General features: G+C 36.4%; 2 protein-coding genes across 2 annotated transcripts; one reads left to right on the top strand and one right to left on the bottom strand.

The window, feature by feature from the left end:
- The first annotated feature begins 3182 nt into the window (after window positions 1-3182).
- LOC111911375 (protein PXR1) lies at window positions 3183-5123 on the top strand. The gene is made up of 5 exons (XM_023907162.3): window positions 3183-3442; window positions 3576-3664; window positions 4191-4363; window positions 4587-4713; window positions 4852-5123. Exons 1-5 carry the CDS (start codon window positions 3298-3300, stop codon window positions 4984-4986), a joined length of 669 nt encoding a protein of 222 aa, XP_023762930.1. The 5' UTR covers window positions 3183-3297; the 3' UTR covers window positions 4987-5123.
- Window positions 5124-6467: 1344 nt separating this feature from the next.
- Window positions 6468-10827, bottom strand: LOC111911376 (cytochrome P450 704C1). Its single transcript, XM_023907163.3, has 6 exons — window positions 10457-10827; window positions 8887-9102; window positions 8373-8663; window positions 7967-8290; window positions 7672-7875; window positions 6468-6782 (listed from the first exon to the last, which is right to left on the bottom strand). The coding sequence occupies exons 1-6, from the start codon at window positions 10760-10762 to the stop codon at window positions 6597-6599; spliced, it is 1527 nt and encodes a 508-aa protein (XP_023762931.2). The 5' UTR covers window positions 10763-10827; the 3' UTR covers window positions 6468-6596.
- Between the last annotated feature and the right edge of the window lie 12649 nt (window positions 10828-23476).

Below are 23476 nucleotides of genomic sequence, written 5' to 3'. Positions count from 1 at the left end.
CGCACACTCAACCGCACACTCTAACCGCACACCTTCAAACTCCAACCGCACACCTTCAAATTTCCAACCGCACACCTTCAAAGTTCCTTCAAAATTGACACTGAATTAGCTCTGATACCAATTGTAAGTCCCAAATCTAATGGATCCAAATCAGTGATCAATTAAGGCAAACATCAAATAGAGTGTAGAAGGAGTAGAAGAAGAATTAATCCAAGCATGCACACATCTATATCAAATAAATGTCAGGTACACCTTAGGAAAACACACACATACGTCACTGACGTCTCTTTACAACTGACACAGACACACTCTATTTATAGGACCACCAGCCGCACACGTGTGTACAACCGCACACGTGTGTACAGCCGCACACACGTGTATGGCCACACACAGAGTGTGCATCCGCACACACTTGTATGGCCGCACACACTCGCTAACATACTACAACCAACATAACAAACCCCAAGACCCTACCAAGACCTATACAAGATGAATGCCTAGCTCAAACCACAAAATTATGACCTAACAAAAACTCACCTCACAGTCTATAAAAATAGCTGAATTGATCATTGCTTTAGATACTGACTCTACAAGTCACCTATAAAATAAATAGAGAGTTGATCTCAATCTACTATTCAAATTACCCCAAATGACCTAAAGTCAATCTTGGTGAAAGTCAAAGGTCAACCTCCAGCTGGTCGCCACGCCATGGCAACAAAATGACAAAACAAACGGCTTCAGCCCAGTAACTACGTCGTGGCAACCTAAGGTCATGTCGTTGGTACTAGGTTCCTAACAACTTATTGGGTTAAGTCATTTTCTTCGATTCTAAGGGTTCCAAAGCTCATATCTGGTTCATTATATGGTCTAAATGGATAAAGTTTCCAAATTTATCCTTAAGACCCTCCAAGAGATAAAGATCTAAACCTCTAGGTCCAAAAAGGGTGGAAACACAACATGGTTTAATTATCAAGCACTTAATATTGAAGATCTCTTAACCAACAATTCTAGAAGGGTTTCTAGTACCAAAACTAACATAAAAATCCATGCTTTTCAAAAATTCATGTCTAATGCATGTCTTGAACTCCCATATGGTGAAAACTAAGGGTTAATGACCAAAACACCATTCATGACACCAAAACTCATTTCTAGTTCAGATCCAAAGCACCAAATACTCCAAATGTCCTGGAGATTTATAAAGTTGCAAACTTTATGAGATCTCACCATTCAAAATCATCAAAACATGAAGAAAATGGACAAAATCCAAAGATCTAGCAACTTAGCAAAGAAAAGGTTGGGTCTTGGACACTCACCAAGGTCTAGAAGATGAGTACACTGATGTAGATTATGCTTTCAAGGTACAATACCACATCAAGGGTCCCCATTATCTTTCAAAGATCATCAGGAACACCAAAAATGACTTCACAATTGCAATGGAGGCTAGGGTTAGGGTTTCTAAGCTTGAGAGGGTGATGGAGGATGAATGATCTCGAAACCTTAGCCTTAATTATCTTTAAATAGGGCCCAAGGCCCAAAGACTAGGGTTTTTTTTCCCCAAAACACCTGCCATGTCGTGGCTCCTATGGCCACGCCGTGGTGAGTCATTTAAATCCACGACCCAAATTTGTAATGTCCCAAAAATATTGATAAAAATATTCATTTGGAAGTTTATCAATGCATCATAAATTGTTCAAAATCAAACACCCAATTATAATATTCAAAACATCAAAGTACAATTATTCAGAACACGAAAATCATGAGGGGAGGATGTTGTGCCATCACGCTGGGCCCTTCCCCTTCGAACCAGAAGTACCTGAAACCATAAACAAAACTATAAGCATAACACTTAGTGAGTTCCCCAAAGTACCACATACCACACACAATATAACGAACTCTATAGACCGAATCCTAATCTTATAGTCACTTGCTGCCATGGGCCAAATCATGGTATTTCCTTACAATGTCGAGGGCCAAATCCCAGTCTTTCATACAAATGTAAGGGGTTAGATCCTGGTCTTTCATACTATTGCCAGGGGCCAAATCCTGGTCTTTCATGCAATTGTCAGGGGCCAGATCCTGGTTTTTCATGCACTTGTCAGGGGCCAGATCCTAGTCTTTCATGCAATATCACAAAGACAATTAACATTCTACACAACAAAGTAATGGGTCGGCGTTGGTGCCTTCGATCCATGGACCTAGTAAATAGACTCACCTCCAAAAGAAGATAACCGAGCCACACACTCGGGCTGCTGCTAATACGGTTCCTCACATTAATTAAATCCCAAAAATAACCCTAATCAATAATCCGGGTTTTTAAACCCATAATAAATTGTCCAATAATCCCAATATCCTAATTAGGGGCAAAAAGGTCATTTTGCCCTTCACATTTGGCCAAACCTGAAAAGCCCAACACCTAATAGTCTAAGGCTCAAAAGAATTGCCCAAAAGTTGGAACTGGGGCATACACCCCGCATACCACCTTGTACGCCCCGTATGCAACAACTGATATAGGAGGGAAATTGGGGTCGAGGTGCAGTACGTGCAGCGTACATGCTTTTACGCCCGACATACGTACCCTAGGTCAAAACTCCCATTAAGGTCTTAATGCCTTAAGACCTTATGTCCAAACTTCAAATATGAGCTTATTAAAACCTCTAAGGCCATAAAATTTCAATATGTATGCCTTTGCATGGCTCCAAAGAGCCCAACACTAAAAATCTAACTCATTCAATCATTTGCTACACCATAACTCTTGCATGGGGACAAACCAAGATCTAAGCTTGCATTTTTATGACCTAAAACACCCTAAAATGTCTGAAAGGACAACTTAAAGGTTTTGGAGTATCTCATACTCACAAAGACCTGGGTTTTAGGACAAAAGGGATAAAAATCTAAGCTTAACCAAGATCTAGAGAAACATTAATCAAGGTTGGAGCTTTATACCTCTACCAACTCCACAACTACCATCGCCTTTGCCAACACTAACACCAACACCCGTCTTTTTTTATGAATACTTTAAAAAAACAAACAATTTTTTTTATAAATACTAAAAAGATAAAAGATAAAAAGAAAAACTTTTGATCTCTATTTTATAAAAAAAAAAAAAAGTACAAAACATTTTACCTATTACAAAAGACAAATAAAATAAAAAGCCTAATTTTTAACTCATTTAACAACCCACAAGGGTCTACTCCGTTGAGACAAGAAACGCTCTTTGCCATAGGGCTCACGAAATCAAACTCAGCCCCCAAAACCGCAAAACCCCCTGCGGCATAAACCCTAGAAAGTAGCAGAGAGATGGGAGGGAAAGGAAAGAAGAGAAGAGAAAAGAATTACAAAGAAGCGCATGGAGTCGGCAAGAATCGATTACCCCCACCGCCGGTTCGTTCATCCCTCGATGTAATTCCCTCCAAGCTTCGCCAACTCATGTCATATACCTCAGGTTCTGATCCCCTTTCTTTTATCAATTTATATGCATAAATCCACAAATATAAGCAGTTTTAGCTTTTCGCTTTTTATCCCTTTTCTTTTGAGAAAAAAATCTGTTTCTAGTGCACTTACAATGTCGATTTCAGGGTCTGGAAAGTTAACAGTTGACGTTGAAGAGCATAAGAAAGGCGGCAATCGCCGCGGTGGCTCTGATGGTGGAAATTTAATAGAAAATGTAAGTAATTCTCATGTCCTGGTTGTTTTTGTTCATCAATTTCTATCATATTTCATTACATAGCCTAAAAAACATGGCTTGATTTAAAATTTAAAGTTGCAAATTTCAAAATTGGTTACATTTTTTGATTTCCAAAGCCAATGGACTTGATTTTAGTGGTCCAAAAATAGATACGTATTTATTCGAGTTCAATGGAAGATTCATGGGCACTTTCAAACAATACTTAATATAAAAACCTTGGAATCATGTTTACATCGCTTAATCTGTAATCAATAAGCTGTAAGCGATGGGTCTTTCCTTTGACTTAATGTAGAAAAACGACTTAAAAGAAAATGCGACTTTCTCTGTTAACTGCTTCTCATTTTACAAATTTGCCCTCATTCTTAACATCTTTTATCCATATAACATTGCCCGATACCATTTTTATATACTAACCCACTAATATGTGCATATTGGTGGAAGTTATTGGTATTTAATCATTGTGGGACACATAATTAGAGTTTTTTAATTTTTTAATTTTTTGCAGAAAGTTGGTGCAAATGAAAAACCTGATTTTGTGGTTTCTGATTCCAAGATTAAAGATAATGATGAAGGAACAGAAAAGAAAAAGAAGAAAAGGAAAAGGAAGCAGGTAGATGATCTTCGGTTTGAGGCAGAATTAGGTGCAGTTGGTTCAAAAAGAAAGGAACGCAAGAAAAAGTAAGTTTCCCATTTGTTTTTTTAAATTTTTATAAGTTATTAATATGTTATATAACAACAGAGAAAGTAAGTTTTTCATTTGTTTCTACCATTTTCTTTTTGAGTGTTTGGATGACTTAAATAATCAGATTTTAATAAGTTATTTTTTTTTAACTTATTTGTTAAGTCGTATTCATTTTTTTTTTTTTCCAATGTGTTTATGAACAATTGGAATGATATTTAGACTTCTAGAAGAACGGAAAAAGAAAAAGAAGAAGACAAATGAGGGTGAAATAAACTTTCCCGGACGTGAAGAGATCAAATTTGGAGACGTTGTTAAAGCTCCACCAAAGTTGGTGAATGTTCCCAAGGTTAGATTTTCTAATAAAAGCGTCATATTTGAAGGGAAAAGTGATTATTGAGATAAATTTAATGCTACATACTTACCTATCTCTACTATTACATAAGTGATTATGTAGATTTGTAAGTTTTTGTTTAATGTTTTGTAGAAATTTGGGTCTTCGAATGCATCTCAAGAGAGGATCCGATTGAGAGCCATTGAAGCGTATAGAGATCAAAAGAAATGGGCTTCAAGACCCGGAGTTCACCAACCCACAATAGACATAACACAACCATCTTTATAGTGCGTTTTTTCTTTGCAAATGTGTTATTCAGAATTATGTAATGTTGTGAGTTAGGTCTTTTTTTTTTTTTTTTGTTTGTTTTTGTAATACATCAAGTTTTTTATGGATAAAGTGATTCGGATAAATGATGTTAAAAATATTTGAGAAAATGACAAAATACAGTTGGAGAATTAGAAGGAAGTTGGAAAAGTCTTGGTATGCAATAATACTAACAAAACGATATGCTGATTTTGAACAAATACGGAGATTGGATTGCATCCTATTAGTAAGTGGATTGGGGTTCTAGACCTTGCAAATTACATTACTAGGACTGTTATTCAAAAAAGAAAAAAAAATCACTTGGATTATTTTTGTAATTTATTTTCTAAGTAGGGATAAAACATGTTAAATCTACAAACATGCGAATATATGGAAGATAAAAAGATGAAAGAATGTTGGTGTTCAAATTTGAGTGAGTAAAAATGAAAATTTTATTTTAATATATATAGTAATTTTTTATTTATACATATATTAAAGGCATAACAACTGTGAGGGGGCCTGCTTTTTTTTGACATAAATGATCCCTGGACTTTATTAAGGTTGTCAGTTTTGACCCACATTTTACTTTTAATATAGTTTTGGTCCAGTCAAAAACCACTTTTAGACCACTTCTGATTTTCTTTTAGTTAAAAGAAATGTTTTAGGCAAAGCCTAGATCACCTAGTAGTTGTTAGAACATACCATGTGGTATTTGTGAAATGGTGTGAAACTTTGAATTAAAAAGGGTTGGCTAAATAGACATTTTATTTTATAATTTAGATAATTTTAATTAATTTTTGAAATATTTTTATTGGTTGAAATTACATTGTTTTCCGAAAAAACTGATTACAAATAGTTCATTATAAGTTGAGTTTTTATAAAAATGATAATAAGATGTCTAGGGGTGTCTTATTAGCAGCACCCATTAAAAAAACAAATATTTCTAGGATGACATCACTTTTCGCTTTTGGTTAAAATTGGTGGGTATTTTTGTAATTTGCAAATGTTTTGTTTAATTCTTGGAAAAGCATTATTTTTATTTTGTTTTGTGTTTTTTTTTTATTCGTAGAGAAAAGAGTTTTAATAAACTTGATAAGATGAAAAGAGCTAACAATTTAAAATATCGTAAAAACCTTTACTGAAAAAAAAGATTATTATTGTATTAGTATAGTTTTTTCTTAATTTTATAAAGGAAAAAAAACTTTGTAACAATGGAACGAAACTTAAACGTTAGTCATACAATCATTTAAATAAAAGAATCGATGCATCTATTTGAACAAGTTTAAACGTTGCTTAATATCTAATGAAATTATTTCAAATGCGTTCCCACGTCATTGTCAAGTCAATAGTGAAGCTAATCAAACATATAAAAAAAAGTTATAATCTATTTTCTTTTCCACACAGATAGAACAAAAATGAAACATTAATGTAAAACCCCTTAAAACTTTTGAGGTACAATTGAATGACATAAACTATTTTCAATATTAATTTTTCTTTTTCTGGTTTTATGAATGTATTTATTCACCAACACGTTTATTACAAAGTACAAACACTTACAACTTACAAGTTAAAGTTTCATATTAGTATATATATCACACGTATCTACTAAAAACACGAACATGCAATCCACCATCGATGTGAAGATTAAGCATCGTTTTGTACTTTGAAGTTTTGTTTTCATCACTTAGCTTAAAAACAAAGCAACCTAATAAAATGGATGCAAAAATCTTCATTTGCCTATACGCAAATTCTCGACCCAAACAAATTCTTTGTCCTGCCTGTTTTTTTTCAGCATGAAAACAAAAATGAATGAAAATTTGGATTAGGAGACCCTAAAAATATACATTTTACAAAATGTTTATAAGATAAATGTAGACATTTGTTGGATTTTGGCCAAATGACGAAAATACCCTTCACATTCAAGTTTCACTCTCTTGACATCGTGTGGAAGGCTTATACTTTGAGATAAGATATTGGTTGTTAATATTTGGATGTGAGCTTTAAAGGGTATTTTTGTCATTTAATGTCATTAGAGTGAAATTTGGAGAATCGGAATCGGATAATCAATGATTAGATAGATTAGGATTCCGATTCTTTAAGTTGCAATAATCATTTTAGGAACGGTCACGTATAATAATGTTTTTTGCTTGTTTTATTTAATGAAAATTACATTTTTTGTCCTTGAGTATAGCTGATATTTTCAATTTTGGTCCCCAAAAGTTCTTTTTTCACTTTTGGTCCTTATTTGAGATTCTTGTAACTTTTTTGGTCCCTGTTTTCTAGAAATTAATTACTATTTTTGGTCCTTAAAAAAATAAGTTAGAGACCAAACATGCAAATTACCCTAAACCATAGGGACCATTCATGTAATTTACTTTTTTTTTTTTTTTTTGCAATTTTGATTCTTATTTGAGGTTTTTGTCCTTGTTCCATGTAAACATAATTGATTTCTACAAATTTGGTAGCAAAACTATAATAGTCATTTTACTTAGAACAGGACCAAAAGACGCCACTAAAACCTTAAACAAGGACCAAAATCACAACAGAAAACATTTTTTTTGGGACCATAATTGAAGGAATCAGCAATACCCAGGGACCAAAACTGTAATTTACTCTGATGAAAACGAACATTTGTCACTTTCAAAATATTAACGATATTGTACTAACCTGAAAAGCTGTAAATTTAAAGGGACTTTCAGGCCTAAAGCAACCATTTTCATCAATCCATCTTTCTGGTTTAAATTGTTGTGCATCTTCACCCCATAAAAACTTCATTCTTCCCATTGCATATGGTTGATAAGCCACCATATCCCCTTTATTTACATTATATCCATCAGGTAAAACATCATCTGAAGCACATATCTTCGCATCCTACATAAATTCAACATAAAAAAGTTGATAATATTTCATCATATATATAGTAAATAACAACATTAAGAATCCATAAATATGAGATTATTACCACTGGAACTGCAGGAAAGAGTCTGAGAGTTTCTGTCAAAGCTGCATGAAGATAATGCATCTTTTCTAATGCTTCTTCAGTAACAACATTTGAAAACACTTCAACATTTGTTACATCATTTTTAAAGTTGATTGCTTCTTTGATTTCTTTTGCAACTTTATCTTGAATCTCAGGATGTTTGCAAAGCATGTAAATAAACCAAGTCATAGCTGTAGATGTCGTGTCTTTTCCAGCAATTATAAAGTTTAGTATTATATCACGTAAGTACTTGGGATCTGTGTCATTGATTTGAAGAAACCTTGATAGAATGTCTTCTCTTTTCCACTGTAATTATATAATTCAGAGTCAACTCTTTACTCTCACTTTTTTTTTGGTCAAACCCATTATTAAAAGAGTATAAACTTACCGAAAAATCATCTTGATTCTTGTGCATTTGTTCGGTTTTCGTCTTTATAAGTTTATAAACAAACTCATCGACCACTTTAACACTTTCTTTTAACTTTGCTTCTGATCCGATGTTGAAAAATTTCTTGATTTTCCATGTTATATCTACGTATCTTTTGAGTGTCATTGCACTTGATTCATCAAAAGCATTACTAAATCTTACACCTTCTTCACTTGAACCACACATGCTATCAAGATCGATCCCAAATGCAACTTTAAATATTGAATCCAATGTCGCTTTCATGAAAAAGTCCTGTTTATACGTAATATCATAAACACCAATAATTAAAACAAGGTAATTAAAGATGGATAATCCCCTCTTTTTTTTTTTTCAAACAAGAGAGTGTGATCGAGTTTTTGTCCACTGACATCAGTCTCAGTCTCAACCTCAGTCCTGGTCTAAAATGTATGTCAGACAGACACACAGTACAATCTGTTTTGTCATCTCGTGGTCTTAGTGACAAAAAGGGACTTACATTTATATCGAGAATTTGATTGTTGCTAGCTGCTTCAGATAATATATGCGCGAGTTTTACTGCATTTTTTCTGAAAATTACACTGCTAAAATCTCTCAAGACTTTTGTGGAGAATTCATAGCTTGAGACCTTTCTCTGCTCTCGCCACCTGTCACCATCAACGGTGAAGATTCCATCACCAAGAAGATCTTTTAGAATGTCGTGGGTGTATGTTCCCTGCAAAATATTTCTAGTTTAACTACTTATAGAATAATTAACATGTGAATTAAAGAAAGACAAAAAAGAAAACATTATGGACACAAATCAATATCATCATACTAGGTTGTAATAACTAATAATGATAACGGGGAAAAGATAATTTTGACATGAACTTTTTCTAATTTTGATTGTACATACTAATAATAGAAGTTATTGTGATTTTCATATGGTGGAAAGACTAGGTTATGAAATGAGGGACTAATATAGCAATATCTTAAAATATTAAGTGATTAACCTTGTAATAAAACCATCAATAGGACAAAATACCTATTTTAAAACTAACCATTAATATAAATTCAATTGGATTTTGACAACAGATAAATGGTGTATTTGACAAAACTAACTGGTAGCTCTAGCTTTTATTTGTGCGGAAATGTTTGGCAAAAGTAGCTATTAACCTTGTAAGATGTAAAATTATATAAAAACCAAAAACTAAAAGCTCGAAAAACCTAAAACCTCCAAAACGCAACTTGAAATAGCTTTTGGAATAATAACTTTTAATCTAAAAGAAAAGCTAAAAGCTCGTACAACCGAATGAAGTTATTATAATAATAATAATAATAATAATAATAATAATAATAATAATAATAATAATTATTATTATTATTATTATTATTTTAAGCTTTTTCTTTAAAGCCAAAAACTCCAAAAACTCTCAAAAACTTCCTGCCTAACATGCCCTAATAATAATACGAATTGAATTGATGTTGACCCATCATTATAATTTATTTTGTTGAATCACCAGGAGTTCACATGTTTGAAATTATTCACCATACATATTTGATTGAAAAGCTTATCCTCTTGTGTTCAAAATACATCCCCCCTTTGCTTTGAATAAAATCAACACCAAAATACATATCCAAAAATGGCAAGAAACAGATAGATGTAGGGACAATGGTGGTTGGCAATTAATGTTAGATGGATTTTTTTTTTTATTTTTAAAGTTTGTACTTCACTTACGAAGGAAGAAATTCTAAATCAATGAACATGTAAAATGGATTAAACAAACTGAAATCCGATCAGGGTACATTTTAAAAAACCAGAAACAAATCAATCATAGAACAAACTAAAACTAGATAAATTCACATAAGTTTAATGCTTCAGAAATCAAATCATGGAGCAAACCCAAATCAATATACAAGTTATAATCCGGAGTAAGAAACTGAAATCCAAATAGAACACATAACTTGACATAATTTTGGAAAAATGTATAATGAAATTGCAATCTAATTAGCGCATAAAACCAGATGAATTCGTTTAACATTGATGGAACATGTAGTTAAAGTCAAATTTGAACATTTAGGTCACATACCTTGACATAATTTTCGAAATTTGTCTTGAGGATGTACTCAACATTAACTGGATCAGATGTATAAACCTCGTAGCGGAAAGGACTAATCAATCGATAAGTTTTGTGTTTTTTAGCAAGGTCAGTCATGTAATCATGCAATCTGTTGAAGTTAAGAAGCTGATTGAACATGGTTCCAGCAATTGGATGATGCTTCTTCGTCTTCGTCTTCTTCCTCTGATTATGTTGATTGTAGACATAGATGCAAAGAAGAAGAAGAGATATGGTTGAGATTACTGATATGGAAACTGGGTTTGAGAGAAATTCCATTGAAATTGCTACTCCAGAGGTTGGATTACTGGTATGAAATATGAATGTCAACTTATGACGTATGGTGTTAAAATCAGACAAAACTTTGAAGATCATGTGGCCCCAAAAAGGCTTTTAGTCGTGTTTTTTTTTTTTTTTTTTTTTTTTTTTTTTTTTTTTTTGTTTTTTTTTGTTTTTTGGAATTAGGGTTCTGTTTGAGAAATTGAGAGTTAGTTTAAGAGTATATTATATAATTATATTTTGCCAGTTAAAAAAAAATAAAAAATAAAAATAAAACATCATGTGGACCATTCTTCTCTTTTAGACTTGAGAAAACGCACAAAATGGAATTGAAGCGGAAGGGATGACCACCGATAGCAGGCCTCCGTTTTTTGGAAATGGATTCGTTTTGGAATCGTTGGTTTTGGAACCCAAACCGAAGTCAATGGTTCCGGTTCAAAAAAATGGGAACCGTCAAGGGACTGGTTTCGACTCCGGTTTTCATTTTTTAGGAATCGTTACCCGCCGGATAACTCCCAGAACAGGTTTTGAAATATTAAAATTTAAAAATACTTAATACTTAAACAAAATTGTACGTAACAACGTTGACAAAGAAGACATTTATTGAGACTATAAGAGTATCTCCAACCTTACTTCCATTTTTCATTATTTCCTCTATTCCTCTCCAACAATACCCTATTTATTTATCTATTTTTGAATAAATGAATAATATAATACTATATACAATTCATTTATACTATTTATTTTTCTCAAATGAGGATGTTGGTTTTAGTTTCTCAATTTATATATTTATATATTTTTAGTTTATTTTTATCAACTAATTATAATTTAAATGTAATATTTAATACATATAATATTTTGTTATATATTAAATTATATTAATTAATTATAAATATAAAGTTTGTTTTTTGTTTATCAAATTCATATAAAAATTTAAATATATATTGAAATTTTAAAACACGATAACATATTTTTTACAAAAGCTTATAATGAAGGTTGTCACTGCGAAGCTATAGTAAAGGTGCACAGGTCTTGCCGTCTAGTCGTTGGTACTCCGCATCTTCACAAAGAATTCAATTTCACCGGGTCCATGTCGGAGACAGCGGGGTAGTCGTTACACCATTCGTGCAGGTCGCTACTTATGCGACAAGGAATTTCACTACCTTAGGACAGTTAGAATTACCACCGCCGTTTACCGGGGCTTCCATTCAAAGCTTATAACACTTCCTTTTGGGATTTAATACTACGACCAAAAGATGGTGAAGAGAGGAGCTAGATAGAAGTAGTTTTTAATGAGGAGAGGGAAATTTGACCATTAGTTAAGTCATTTTTTGTTTGGTCATAAGTTGGTTAGAGAAAAGTAATTAGTTTAGTTTTAGGCATACACTAATAGTATGTTACGATTCAAAAGAAAGAGAGATTCAAGCCAATCGACCGGCTAAGAGGACTATTTAAATTCTAAAGTGGATGTTCATGCTCATATGGCTGCAAAATGACACTTACCTATTTCCTTTATAGACATACATGGAAATTAGAAAGTGTCTTATATACCTATCAAATGAGACTTTCAATATAATTTTATTTATTTAATATTATTGTAATGAAAAAAATATAGATTATATATTTGTTAAAACCTAATTAGTAGAATGAGTGTGTTTGAAAATCTATATAAGTTGGAAGAATGAAATATACTAAGAATATACTTTTTGGGGGTAATGAGGTAAAAATGGAGTAACGTTGGAGATGAAACACTATTTATCCTATTTTTTACTTCATTTATAGGAGGAAAATGGAAGTGAGTTGGAGATGGTCAAATAAGTCATATTTGCAACGTTTTTTATTTTTATTATTTTTATTTTTAACAAATGGTTAAATGTGAATGTGAACGCATGACTATAAAACAATTTAAACAAACATACATGCTGATAATATCTTTTGAAAAATCTGATGTTAAATAACATTAAGAGAGTGATGGTAAGAACATAAACTTTGGTTTATGACTTATATTTAGTAATTTCGATTTTCTTTTAAAATGACAATTTTTTTTTTGTTATTTTTATGTTGTATTGTAATGAACTAGTTATAATATTTATTTTTTTGTTTCAATTGATAAGAATTATTTTTTATTAACAAAACTAAAAAAAATAATATAACCGGGTTACCCGTTCCCGGAACCGAAACCGTCCGTTTCGGGACTGGTTCGAAAAATTTAAGAACCGCTTATACATGTTTTGGTTCCGGTTATAACTTCACAAGAACCGCCGATTCCAATTCCGATTCCAATGAAATTAAGCGGATACTTGTCTATGCTCATCCCTCGGAACCACCACACATATATTTTGACATTATAATCGATTTAGTCCATATTTGTTTTCATTCAATTAAGTCTCAAAAAACCAGAAATTGTATTCAATTCGACCCTTTTACCCGGTCAACATGTCATCCTACTTTCAAAAATCATACTTTTGGCAAAAATTTTAAATTTTATTACAAATTTGATGCAAAATTTATATTTTTGACCCAAATTTCAAAAATTCATTACGATTTCATCGTAAATTAAGTTTTTTACATTTGTTTTAAAAAAATTCGAACATGTTTTGTTTGTTGTATAAAATCATATTTCTATAAAAAACGTATTTTTCACATAAAAACCTTATTTTTTCTATATAACTTTTTTAGAAAACATTTTGTATGCAAAATACCTATATAAAAACCTTTTTTTTTAACAAAAACATTTTGTATGCAAAATACCTATATATATATATATATATATATATATATATATATATATATATATATATATATATATTATTTTAAATACTTATTTATAAAAACATAGTAATGTGAAAATGCATAAATACACTTATGTAAAATACGTTATTATACCCATATACACCTTAATTTTTTTGATAAATAAGTATTTATTAAATACATAAAAACATTATGTGTGTGTATAAATACATAAATATATACAAATCTGTTTTTATAAAAACAAATGTATACAAACACATATTTTATTAAAAAAATAAATAACTTAAACTCATCTTGGCCATTTTCATGAAGTCACAACTTCAAAATTTTATTAAATTCTCTAAATAACCAATTTTCCATTCTGGTAAGTATTTAACTAAATGTCAAATCTCTCTAAATTTCAGGTTCTTATAACAAAGACGTGGAGTTTCCTTGATTCTTTGTTCTTTATGGTCGATGGAGGTGGAAAATAATAATCATGTCTTTGTCTCGTATCAGGTGGTGAATCAAGTTTCGTTAAATGTGTTCAAATGGTTATACCTACCTTTCCCTTTGTTCCTTTCTATTGCTGAGTTACGGTCTTAGATGGAGATGAGTTCTTTATCTAATATGAATACGCAGGCTCTGAGGTTTTCATTTTGACTACTATCTGGCTGAACTAGAGTTATAAAAATAGTGTCATCTTTCATACGTCTAGATTGAAAAGAAGTTGCATTTTTTATAATATTGTTATTCATTCTTTGAATGGTTTTCAAATAGATGTAGAAAAAGCTCTATTACTTGGACTTTGTGGTTGCATAACCCAATGATCCAAAATGTTTGATAATTATTTGGTTTTCTAACTTCTTGCTAGTTATGATAATAATATTTACCTATTAAAAAAACTATTGTTTTGTTAATTGTACAATTAGTTCGTATTATTTTGGTAACTATAGTTTTGTATATATATATATATATATATATATATATATATATATATATATATATATATATATATATATATATATATATATATATATATATATATATATATATATGATAACGTGCCCTAGCGAGCACGGAAGAGTCGCGCACAGCCACGGTAGGAAATGATGATGTGCCACAACAGAGAACGGCCCAAGGCGCAGTGTGCCCGACCGGCTAAACCCGACAGAATCCCGCGCCCGCCAGCGCCCCTAAAAGCAGGGCGCGCTTGAGAAAGGCTCGGCCCCGCTTGGGTCGCCTTTCGCTTTGGGACAAACACAACGGTTAAGCGACAAGGCAGATGCTCAGGGCATTACCGCCGCAACCAATCGTTGCTCTGACAAAACCAGGAGCACGATCCACCAATCAGCGTCCCCGATCTTGTCGGGTCTGATGCCTTTGTCTCGTACGACTAGCAGGGGAGTTCAGTATAAAAGGTTGTCCTCGATGCCTTGGGAAGTAAGTGATTCTCTACCAGTTTACACTCCAATCAACCCTAGAAAGCACCCACTGACTTCATCGTCAGAGCGTTTTCCTGGAAGCTCCTCCCGGAGAACGGCTGACGGCCTCTTTGTTGTTGTGACCTCATAGGTTCGCCGGATTTACTCAGTCTGGAGGACGGAGAGCGGAAGACAAGGTCACATCATTTGGTGCCCTCCGTTGTGTGACGAAAAACAAACCAAACGCACACCACTCATCACAGAAAAATGGCATTCGATGATACAAGAGGAACCGACGGAATGCCAACCAGCCCCATTCGGTCTATGGCGTCACTAGAGCGAACCCCTACCCACCTCCTGCAACAATCACTGGAGAAACATCAAACGAAGGTGGTTCAGTGGTAACTGTCGTACCACTGGACGAACAAGAGCAACCAGCTAACGGAGGAAAACCTCCCCCTGCCGTCGTGTCATAAACAAGCGCTCTGACGCAGGCACCCCATCTCCTAACAACGCCAACTGGTGTGGTGCCGTTAGTAGTGGAAGACCTCAGTGTCCCACCAGTGCTTCCCAACAGTCGTCAACACATCAAGTGACAGCTGCGCAACCGGTGGTTTTCCAGACACCACCACCGCTAAACCAGACGACGACGGCACAACTGGTGGTTTTACAGACACCACCACCGTTAAACTAAATGGCAGCCACGCAACCGGTGGTTTTCCAGACACCACCACCGTTAAATCAGATGGCAGCTACGCAACCGATGGTTTTCCAGACAGCACCAATGTTAAACCAGACGACAGTTTCTCAACTGGTGGTTTTCCAAACAACACCACCACCAAACCAGACGATAGGGGCATAACCCACGATTTTCTCACCAACAATAACACAGATGATAGGGGAAGTGCCAACGGCTCTCCAAATGCCACCACTCGACCAACCGGTGAGAAACCAAACAATGACCTTCCCAATAAACCCATTTCCAATGAATACTCCTTTTCCCTCTATGACCCCGCACTACCAACAGATCACACCCAACAACCTCCATACACAAAGCTCACCTATATTTACCACTCATATTTTAACTTTACCATTTCCACACCAAATATTTTATGGGCCAAACCGTAGCCACTACTCACCATATAACAGCGCGACTGCGCATCCATATACCATAACCCTACAATACAACTCACATGGTGTTTTTTCTATCCCAAACCAAGACTGCCTATCGCATAGTGTGACGTCTCCATTCGCCAAGGAGCTCCTAGACTACAAAATCCTAAACACAAAAAAACTGCCCCACCTAAAAATCTACAACGGAACCACAAACCTAGATAGCCACATCGATACGTACGAGTGGACGATGACATCGCTTACGCCGGATGAGCGATTCTGGTGTATGTATTTCCCGACCACCTTGGACGGCAACACAAGAACGTGGTTCAAAACATTGAGAACAGGAAGTATATACAAATACAACTTCGGGCAGCTAAAGTATATTTTCTTAACAAATTTATGCGGTTGAGGAAATACAAAGGGGATTCACACTCAATCATTGGCTGCAAGCAAAAACAAGGGGAAATGGTCAGAGAATGCTTCACTAGGTTCACCAATGCCACACTGGACGTCCCGGGCCATGACGAAGGCTTAATAGCGGGCGCCTTCACATGGGGTCTCCTGCCAAGCCCCTTGTCTCAAAAGCTCATGGGGAAGAAATCGCAAACGTGGGCAGAGCTAAAAGAGAAGGTGGAACGCTACCTAAGACAGTAGGAAGGGGAAGCAAAGAAACAAGCATTCCTAAATGCCATGACCACCCCAATTGGCAAACATCACAGCTCACCATCCTACCCAGAAACCCAGAGTGGAAGCAAACACTGTGGGCGAGGGAAGCGCCTATAAGGATGCTTTAGGTCGTTCCCGAGGGACAAGAGACGCGACAGGCGACCAGATGTGTATGAGGTCTCTGACAACCAGCCAACCAAAGGAATGAAAGGATGATTCTGTGAATACCACAAAAGCAAAACCCATGATACAGTCAATTCTTCGGTGTTGAAACGGGAAATGGAAGAAAATCAACTCAAAGGAAACCTCGTCAAAGTGGCACGCAACCTATGAGCTAAATTCGATGCTGAAAACGCCAAAGACGCAACAAGAGAGCGTAACCAACGCCAGGAAATCCTGGTGATACGATCCAAGTGGGAAATGCAAGAGGAACATGACGACATAGACAGACTCACCAGGTTAATGCATGGGCTCACGTTTTTAGTAAAGGAACCTCGTCCAAAAGGGTGGAGGGGAAATGAACCACTTGAAATTCAAGGGTATATCAAGAACATAACATTCATAGGTTATACATCAATCCAGGCAACTTGACGGGCATCATCTACGAGCACTGTTTCTGCCTCCTCCCCGACCGATGGAAGGAAAATCTCAAACCTACCACGGAAAGGCTGAAAGGATTCACAGGACACAACCTATGGCCCTTAGGCACGATTCATCTGCCTTTCATGCTGACTAGTCACCACAAGGCAAGAAGAAAGACAACCCTGATAGACTTTGTGATGATCAGGCACCCGGTGGAACACAATATCATCTTGGGAAAGGAAGCCCTACTTAAATTCGGGGTGGTCCTGTCAACAATGCATGGGATTATAAAATTCAGCACCACAGAGGAGCCGGGAATAGTCCTAGCGACGCTGCCAAAGGAGCATCAGTGTTAAGAGATCATGCAACCGATAGACATGGTGTAGGAGAATAAGAATTCGTGCACCGAGCTAGCGAGCGACAAAGAAATCATCAACAAAGAATACCCGGATCAATCAGTCAGTGTCAGCAACAACCTTTTCCCGACCACGAGGCAGGCGCTGATTAGCCTATTGAAAAAATACAAACATATTTTCTCTTGGACTCCCACAGACATGGTAGGGGTAGACAGGAAAGTGATAGACCATAAGCTCATGATCAAGCCAGGAATGAAGGAAGCTAAACAAAAGAAAAGGGTGCAAGGAGGCGACCGTAACAGGCAATCAATGCTGAGGTTGCGAAGCTGACGAAGGTAGGGATCTTAAGGGAAGTGATTTTCCCAACCTGGATCGTGAATCCTGTCATGGTAAGGAAGCATGATGGCTCTTGGCGCATGTGCATCGATTATTCTGACTTGAATAAGGCATGTCCCAAAGACTGCTATCCTCTGCCAGAAATCGACCAAAAGATGGAATCCTTACAAGGTTTCACGTTAAAGTGTTTCCTGGACGCGTATAAAGGGTACCATCAGATCTTGATGAGCAAATATGATGAAGAGAAGACAACCTTTTACATGGATCATGGAGCCTTCTGCTACACCAAAATGCCATTAGGACTAAAAAATGAGGGGGCAACCTATCATCGACTAGGCGAATCCATCTTCGCCAAGAAAATTGGAAGAAACATTGAGGTCTATGTCGACGATATGGTCATCAAAAGTCTTGATGAGAAAAAAGCTGTTAGAAGATGTGGAGGAAACTTTCAAGACACTGGAGAGAGTGAGGATGAAGATGGACCCAAGAAAATGCACCTTCAGTGTGGAAGGACAATTCCTGGGATATTATATTACTAGGAGAGGTATACAACCAAGCCCTATCAAGGTCGATGAATTCATGGAAGCGCAATCCCCAAATACCCTGTGGTACGCCCAAGGATTAAATGGAAAGCTGACAGCGTTGAGCCGCTTTATCTACAAGTCAGCAGAGAAAGCTTTGCCACTATTTCACACACTCAAGGGGTGCATTAAGAAAAGCAACTTCCAGTGGACGGCGATAGCAGAGACAACACTTTAACAAATAAAAAAAAACCCTGCATGAGCTACCCATGCTAGCCAATCCTATCCCAGGCAAAACACTGCAAGTATACCTTTTTGCCTCAGAAGAGCTCATATCCACAGTCCTGGCCATAGAAAGGGAAGGCAGGCAGGCACCAGTTTACTACGTCAGCCGCACATTACAAGGCCCCAAGATCAACTATCCTATACTCGAAAAGCTGGTACTCATGCTCATCTATGTAGTGCGGCGACTGAGACGCTATTTTCAGGCACACCAGATAGAGGAGCTAACAAACCACCCGATCAAGCAAATACTACTTAAACCAGAGACGTCCGGACGACTAGCAAAGTAGGCAATCGAGCTAGGTGAGCATGACATCAACTATCGTCCACACACCATCATTAAAGGCCAAGCTCTAATAGTCTTCTTGCTCGAAATCCCAGATGAAGGAAAGAATACTGCTCAGGCAAAGAAATGACCAGGAGAGGATGAATCTAAAATCAATAAAAAATGGACTTTATATACAGATAGGGCAGCTAGTAAGGAAGGCTCCGGAGCAGGTCTAATCCTGACCAGCCTGGAAGGGGAAGAAATCACTTATGCTCTTCGCTTTGACTTTCATACTTCCAATAATGAAGCAGAATACAAAGCTTTGCTTGCCGACCTGTGATTAGCTAAACAATTGGGAGCAATGTAGTAGTAGCCCTAACAGACTCAAGACTAGCCGCTAATTAGGTCAATGGGGATTTCGAAACAAAAGACAAACGAATGGAAAAGTACGTGAAAGCAGTACATCCGCTTGTCGAGTTCTTTAGAGAATTTACCATCAAACAAATCCCAAGAGGTGAAAATAGAAGAGCAGATGCACTTAGTAAGTTAGCATCAACGTGATTTGAACACTTATCCAAGAAGGTACTTGTGGAGGTGCCCAAGGAAACAAGCATCGATGAACGACAAGTAAATTCCCTAGCATCAGCCAAATGCACATGGAAGACGCCACTGATCGAATACGTACAACATGGTATTCTACCAGACGGCCATGAGGAGGCTAGGAAAGTACGAGTCAAGGCACCATCATACGCAATCATAGACGGGTCACTGTACAGGAAAGGAGTCATGTCACCATGGCTAAAGTGTGTGGAAGAAACTAGAGGCAATGAAGCTCTCCAGGAGTCACACTTTGGCTCAACAGGCGCACACGAAGGGGCAAGAGCCCTAAGAGGGAAAATACTTTGGATGGGCATCTACTGGTTGGCGATACACCGGGACGCATTGGGATTAACAAGGAAGTGTGAGGAATGCCAGACGTTCTCCCCGATCTAAGGGAACCCCTCAGCGCCTCTCACGAGTGTCGTCAATATGTGGCCTTTTTATCAATGTGGAATAGACATCGTGGGACCATTCCTAGATGCTCCAGGGAAAGTCAAATACCTTGTAGTCGCAATAGACTACTTCACGAAATGGATAGAAGCTGAACCATTGGCCCATATCCGGGAGGCAGATGATCAAGTTTATGTGGAAAGATATTGTAACTAGGTTCGGAATACCTAAGGTGCTTGTTAGTGATAATGGGCATCCATTTGCTGAGAACCCGTTCTAAGAGTGGTGCGCCGAAAAAGGAATCAAGCAACAGGTCACGTCGATGGCGCACCCCAAGCAAATGCAAAAATGGAGGTGTCCAATGGAACACTAGTGGATGGGATCAAAAAGCGTCTGGGAAAAGCCAAAGACAACTGGGTTAAAGAATTGCCAAGTGTACTCTGGTCATACAGGACGACCTGAGAGCGAATTTGGACCTCACTAAAGAACGATGCGAACAATCAAACATTTGACAGGCTGCCTACAAACATGATGTCAAAAGGTATTACAATCAAAGGGTTAAGGAAAAGGCCTTCAGAGTAGGGGACTACGTGTTGAGGTGAAATAAGGCAAGCCGAGCCCAACCACAAGGAAAGTTGGGACCCGTTTGGGAAGGACCGTATAAAGTTATCGAAGCTAACCGCAGTGGCGCATACACATTGGAAACGATGGAGGGTAGACAAATCCAAAGAATCTGGAATGCAAGGAACATAAGGAAATTCCATTTCTAACACTTCGCCAAGTCCAACCACCCCAAAGGCACCGGAAGCCGAAGACTCAGAGCGCCTAGTCAGGCAACTTTATCCTTTTTTCCCAATCGAATGTACCATGGGGCCAAGTAGTCACTTCCCCTCCCTACTCGGAAATACTCAGTGTATTTGAACAGTTCTTCCATTATAATACTCAGTGTTTTAAAAACGAATACTCAACGTATTCACAAGGGTCAGAATCGCCATAAAATCTGAACACTTAGTGTATTCAGAAGGCACGAAACAAGCAGTAACATCTAAATACAAAGTGTATTAAAAGGGCTTAGAACATGCCATAAACAATTAAGTACTTAGAGTACTTACAAACCAAAACACTTAGTGTGCTCACACGGCTCAGAGCCATACTTAAAACATCCAAAAAATTAAACATACCCAACAAAGGGTAATAAGGTCTAAAAGTAAAATCGCTAAAAACAAAAGTGTCGTTCACATTGCAATATAAAGATTATTACAAACAAAGAGGCCACCATCACTATACCTATCAAAGCATAGGACAGACAGATTAAAAAAGCTTCTAAATTTCTTTCACACCCCCAAGAGGTAGCACACGGTATGAAGTACCCTAAGAGACAATAGGCCCAACACCACCAACGTCATTCTTTGCCGCTGCATCACCACCAGAACCATCGCCAACAACACCATCACCACCAGCATCACCAACACTACAACCGATCATACCATCAATACCACCACCGCCACTACTACCACCTTCAATAGCTGTATCTTCAGAAACCTCATCAGTATCCCCCAGGGCACAAAGCTGTCGCATGCCTTCCATATCCAAACTTCCCAAGCCTAAAAGAGATGCATGATCCATGGTAGCAAATGCCAACAGAGCTTCATTTATACCCAGAGCATGCCCAGACCGGGAGCTACTGGCGCCAGGATCAGGAGAGCCAGAATCCATTACATCTTTTAGACTGCTCTAGCTAGATTCCTCCCCAACAACAAATGTTGCATGGCTAATCAAGGTCACAACGCTAGTAAACCCAAGATGTCACAACTAACATTTTAGCTAGGAAATTCTGTTTCCATGTAAACATCAACTACTAAAAGACTTGTACTCTAAGTGAATATCATGCTATATGCTAACTTGAAACCATCCATTTGAATCCAAACTCGTGATTTAAGTTCAAAACCTAATACAATACGTTTCATAGAGTCAACTATGGGTTGAAAATCCTAGAACTCTCAGTTCAAATTGATATGGACTAGGATTCTCTTATTGGGTCTAATGGACCTATAAACTTTCATTTTGCCTATTTTGGGCCAAGGAACTCCATTTGGACCCTAATTAGACCCATATTCAAGAAACCAAAGTATATTGGGTCATATGGGCCTAGAATAATCCATCTTATTTTCTAATGGGACATATGGGCCATAACTAGTTTCAATAGCCCTAATGGGCCATAAACTACATTATTGGGCTTCTATTGGGTTGTGAACACCAATGAGAGCCAATTGGGCCGAGAACCATCCACTTGGACCTCATAATATTGAAACCAAGCAAGTAAGGCCCAAAACTTTTCTTCCTTATTTTCCTTTCTCCAAAATCTCGGCCCATATAGATAAAAAAAGAAGAAATCAAATAATCTAATTAAGTGACACCTCACCTTTAACTAATGGACTTCCAAGTAAATTGCATCGCATGTATCTAAACCTCTACATCTTAATCTCCCATGTATTAACCGATATTCCTCTATCTCTCTTCTCGTATTACTCTCGGCCGAGAGCACCCACAAACACATACAATTTCACTTTCAAACTCTCTCAAATATCCTATCAAGAACTCCCCTTTCCTCCTCAAATTTTCATGAATTTGTGTGTGTGTTTCAAGAGAACTTCATCAAGAAATCATCTATTTTGGTAAGCTACTCTTACTTAAGAAGTTTAACTTGATGATTTTGTTAAAACTTGTTACTCATTGCTCTTCAAACCGTGATCTATGCACCATGAAGCTCTTACAACTCGAGGAACACATCAAGAGGTAGACTAGGCCGTAAACAACATCATCTCCTTTAATCTCTTCATCCAAAACCGAATCCAAACCCCAATGTGAGTTCATACCCCTTGTTTTTCGGTTTTACTTTGTTTTGGGGGAGGATACAAGTTGCTTATGTGATAGATCTATGTATTTGTGCATGTTTATGTGTGTTTTCTAAGTTATATGTTGTGATTATGTGAAGAAACTTCATAGATCTCGAAAACCCTATCAATTCTTGACAATATTTGTAAACTAAAACACTTTATGCAACTTACCATAAGGATGAAAGTGTTAAACATGTTAAGGATATTGAAAATCTAAACAAAATCTTGGAAAGGGACCATTTTGACAAATAAACCAAAAGGATGAAGTTTTTATGATACTTGTAACGACGTGAAAATTTAAAACAAAATTTTCATTTTTAAAATGCATACTTTTCATAACACTTTGTATAACAATCTCATTTGTTCAATTTTCAAAACATAACTCCATATTTGATTAATTAACAATCAGGATCCTCAAAACATAACTCTTATTCTGGTGTGTACAATCAATCCGATGCCATCTTGCTATCCTGAGAAACCTGAAACACATATCACATAACATGGTAAGCACGAAGCTTAGTGAGTTCCCCAAAATACCACATACAA

Source organism: Lactuca sativa, chromosome 3, assembly GCF_002870075.4.
Source record: "Lactuca sativa cultivar Salinas chromosome 3, Lsat_Salinas_v11, whole genome shotgun sequence".
NCBI lineage: Eukaryota > Viridiplantae > Streptophyta > Magnoliopsida > Asterales > Asteraceae > Lactuca > Lactuca sativa.
Note: the sequence above shows the minus strand (reverse complement) of the source record. Positions and strands in the feature narration are given on the sequence as shown.

What these genes read in the sequence shown, in the direction of transcription:
- LOC111911375 (XM_023907162.3), top strand. Translation starts at nt 3,298, where the DNA reads ATGGGAGGGAAAGGAAAGAAGAGAAGAGAAAAGAATTACAAAGAAGCG. An exon ending in ACTCATGTCATATACCTCAG is followed by an intron (nt 3,443 to 3,575) that starts GTTCTGATCCCC and finishes TGTCGATTTCAG; the next exon opens with GGTCTGGAAAGTTAACAGTT. An exon ending in AGAAAGGAACGCAAGAAAAA is followed by an intron (nt 4,364 to 4,586) that starts GTAAGTTTCCCA and finishes AATGATATTTAG; the next exon opens with ACTTCTAGAAGAACGGAAAA.
- LOC111911376 (XM_023907163.3), bottom strand. Translation starts at nt 10,762, where the DNA reads ATGGAATTTCTCTCAAACCCAGTTTCCATATCAGTAATCTCAACCATA. An exon ending in ATTTCGAAAATTATGTCAAG is followed by an intron (nt 9,103 to 10,456) that starts GTATGTGACCTA and finishes AATATTTTGCAG; the next exon opens with GGAACATACACCCACGACAT. An exon ending in TCTTTCCTGCAGTTCCAGTG is followed by an intron (nt 7,876 to 7,966) that starts GTAATAATCTCA and finishes GAATTTATGTAG; the next exon opens with GATGCGAAGATATGTGCTTC.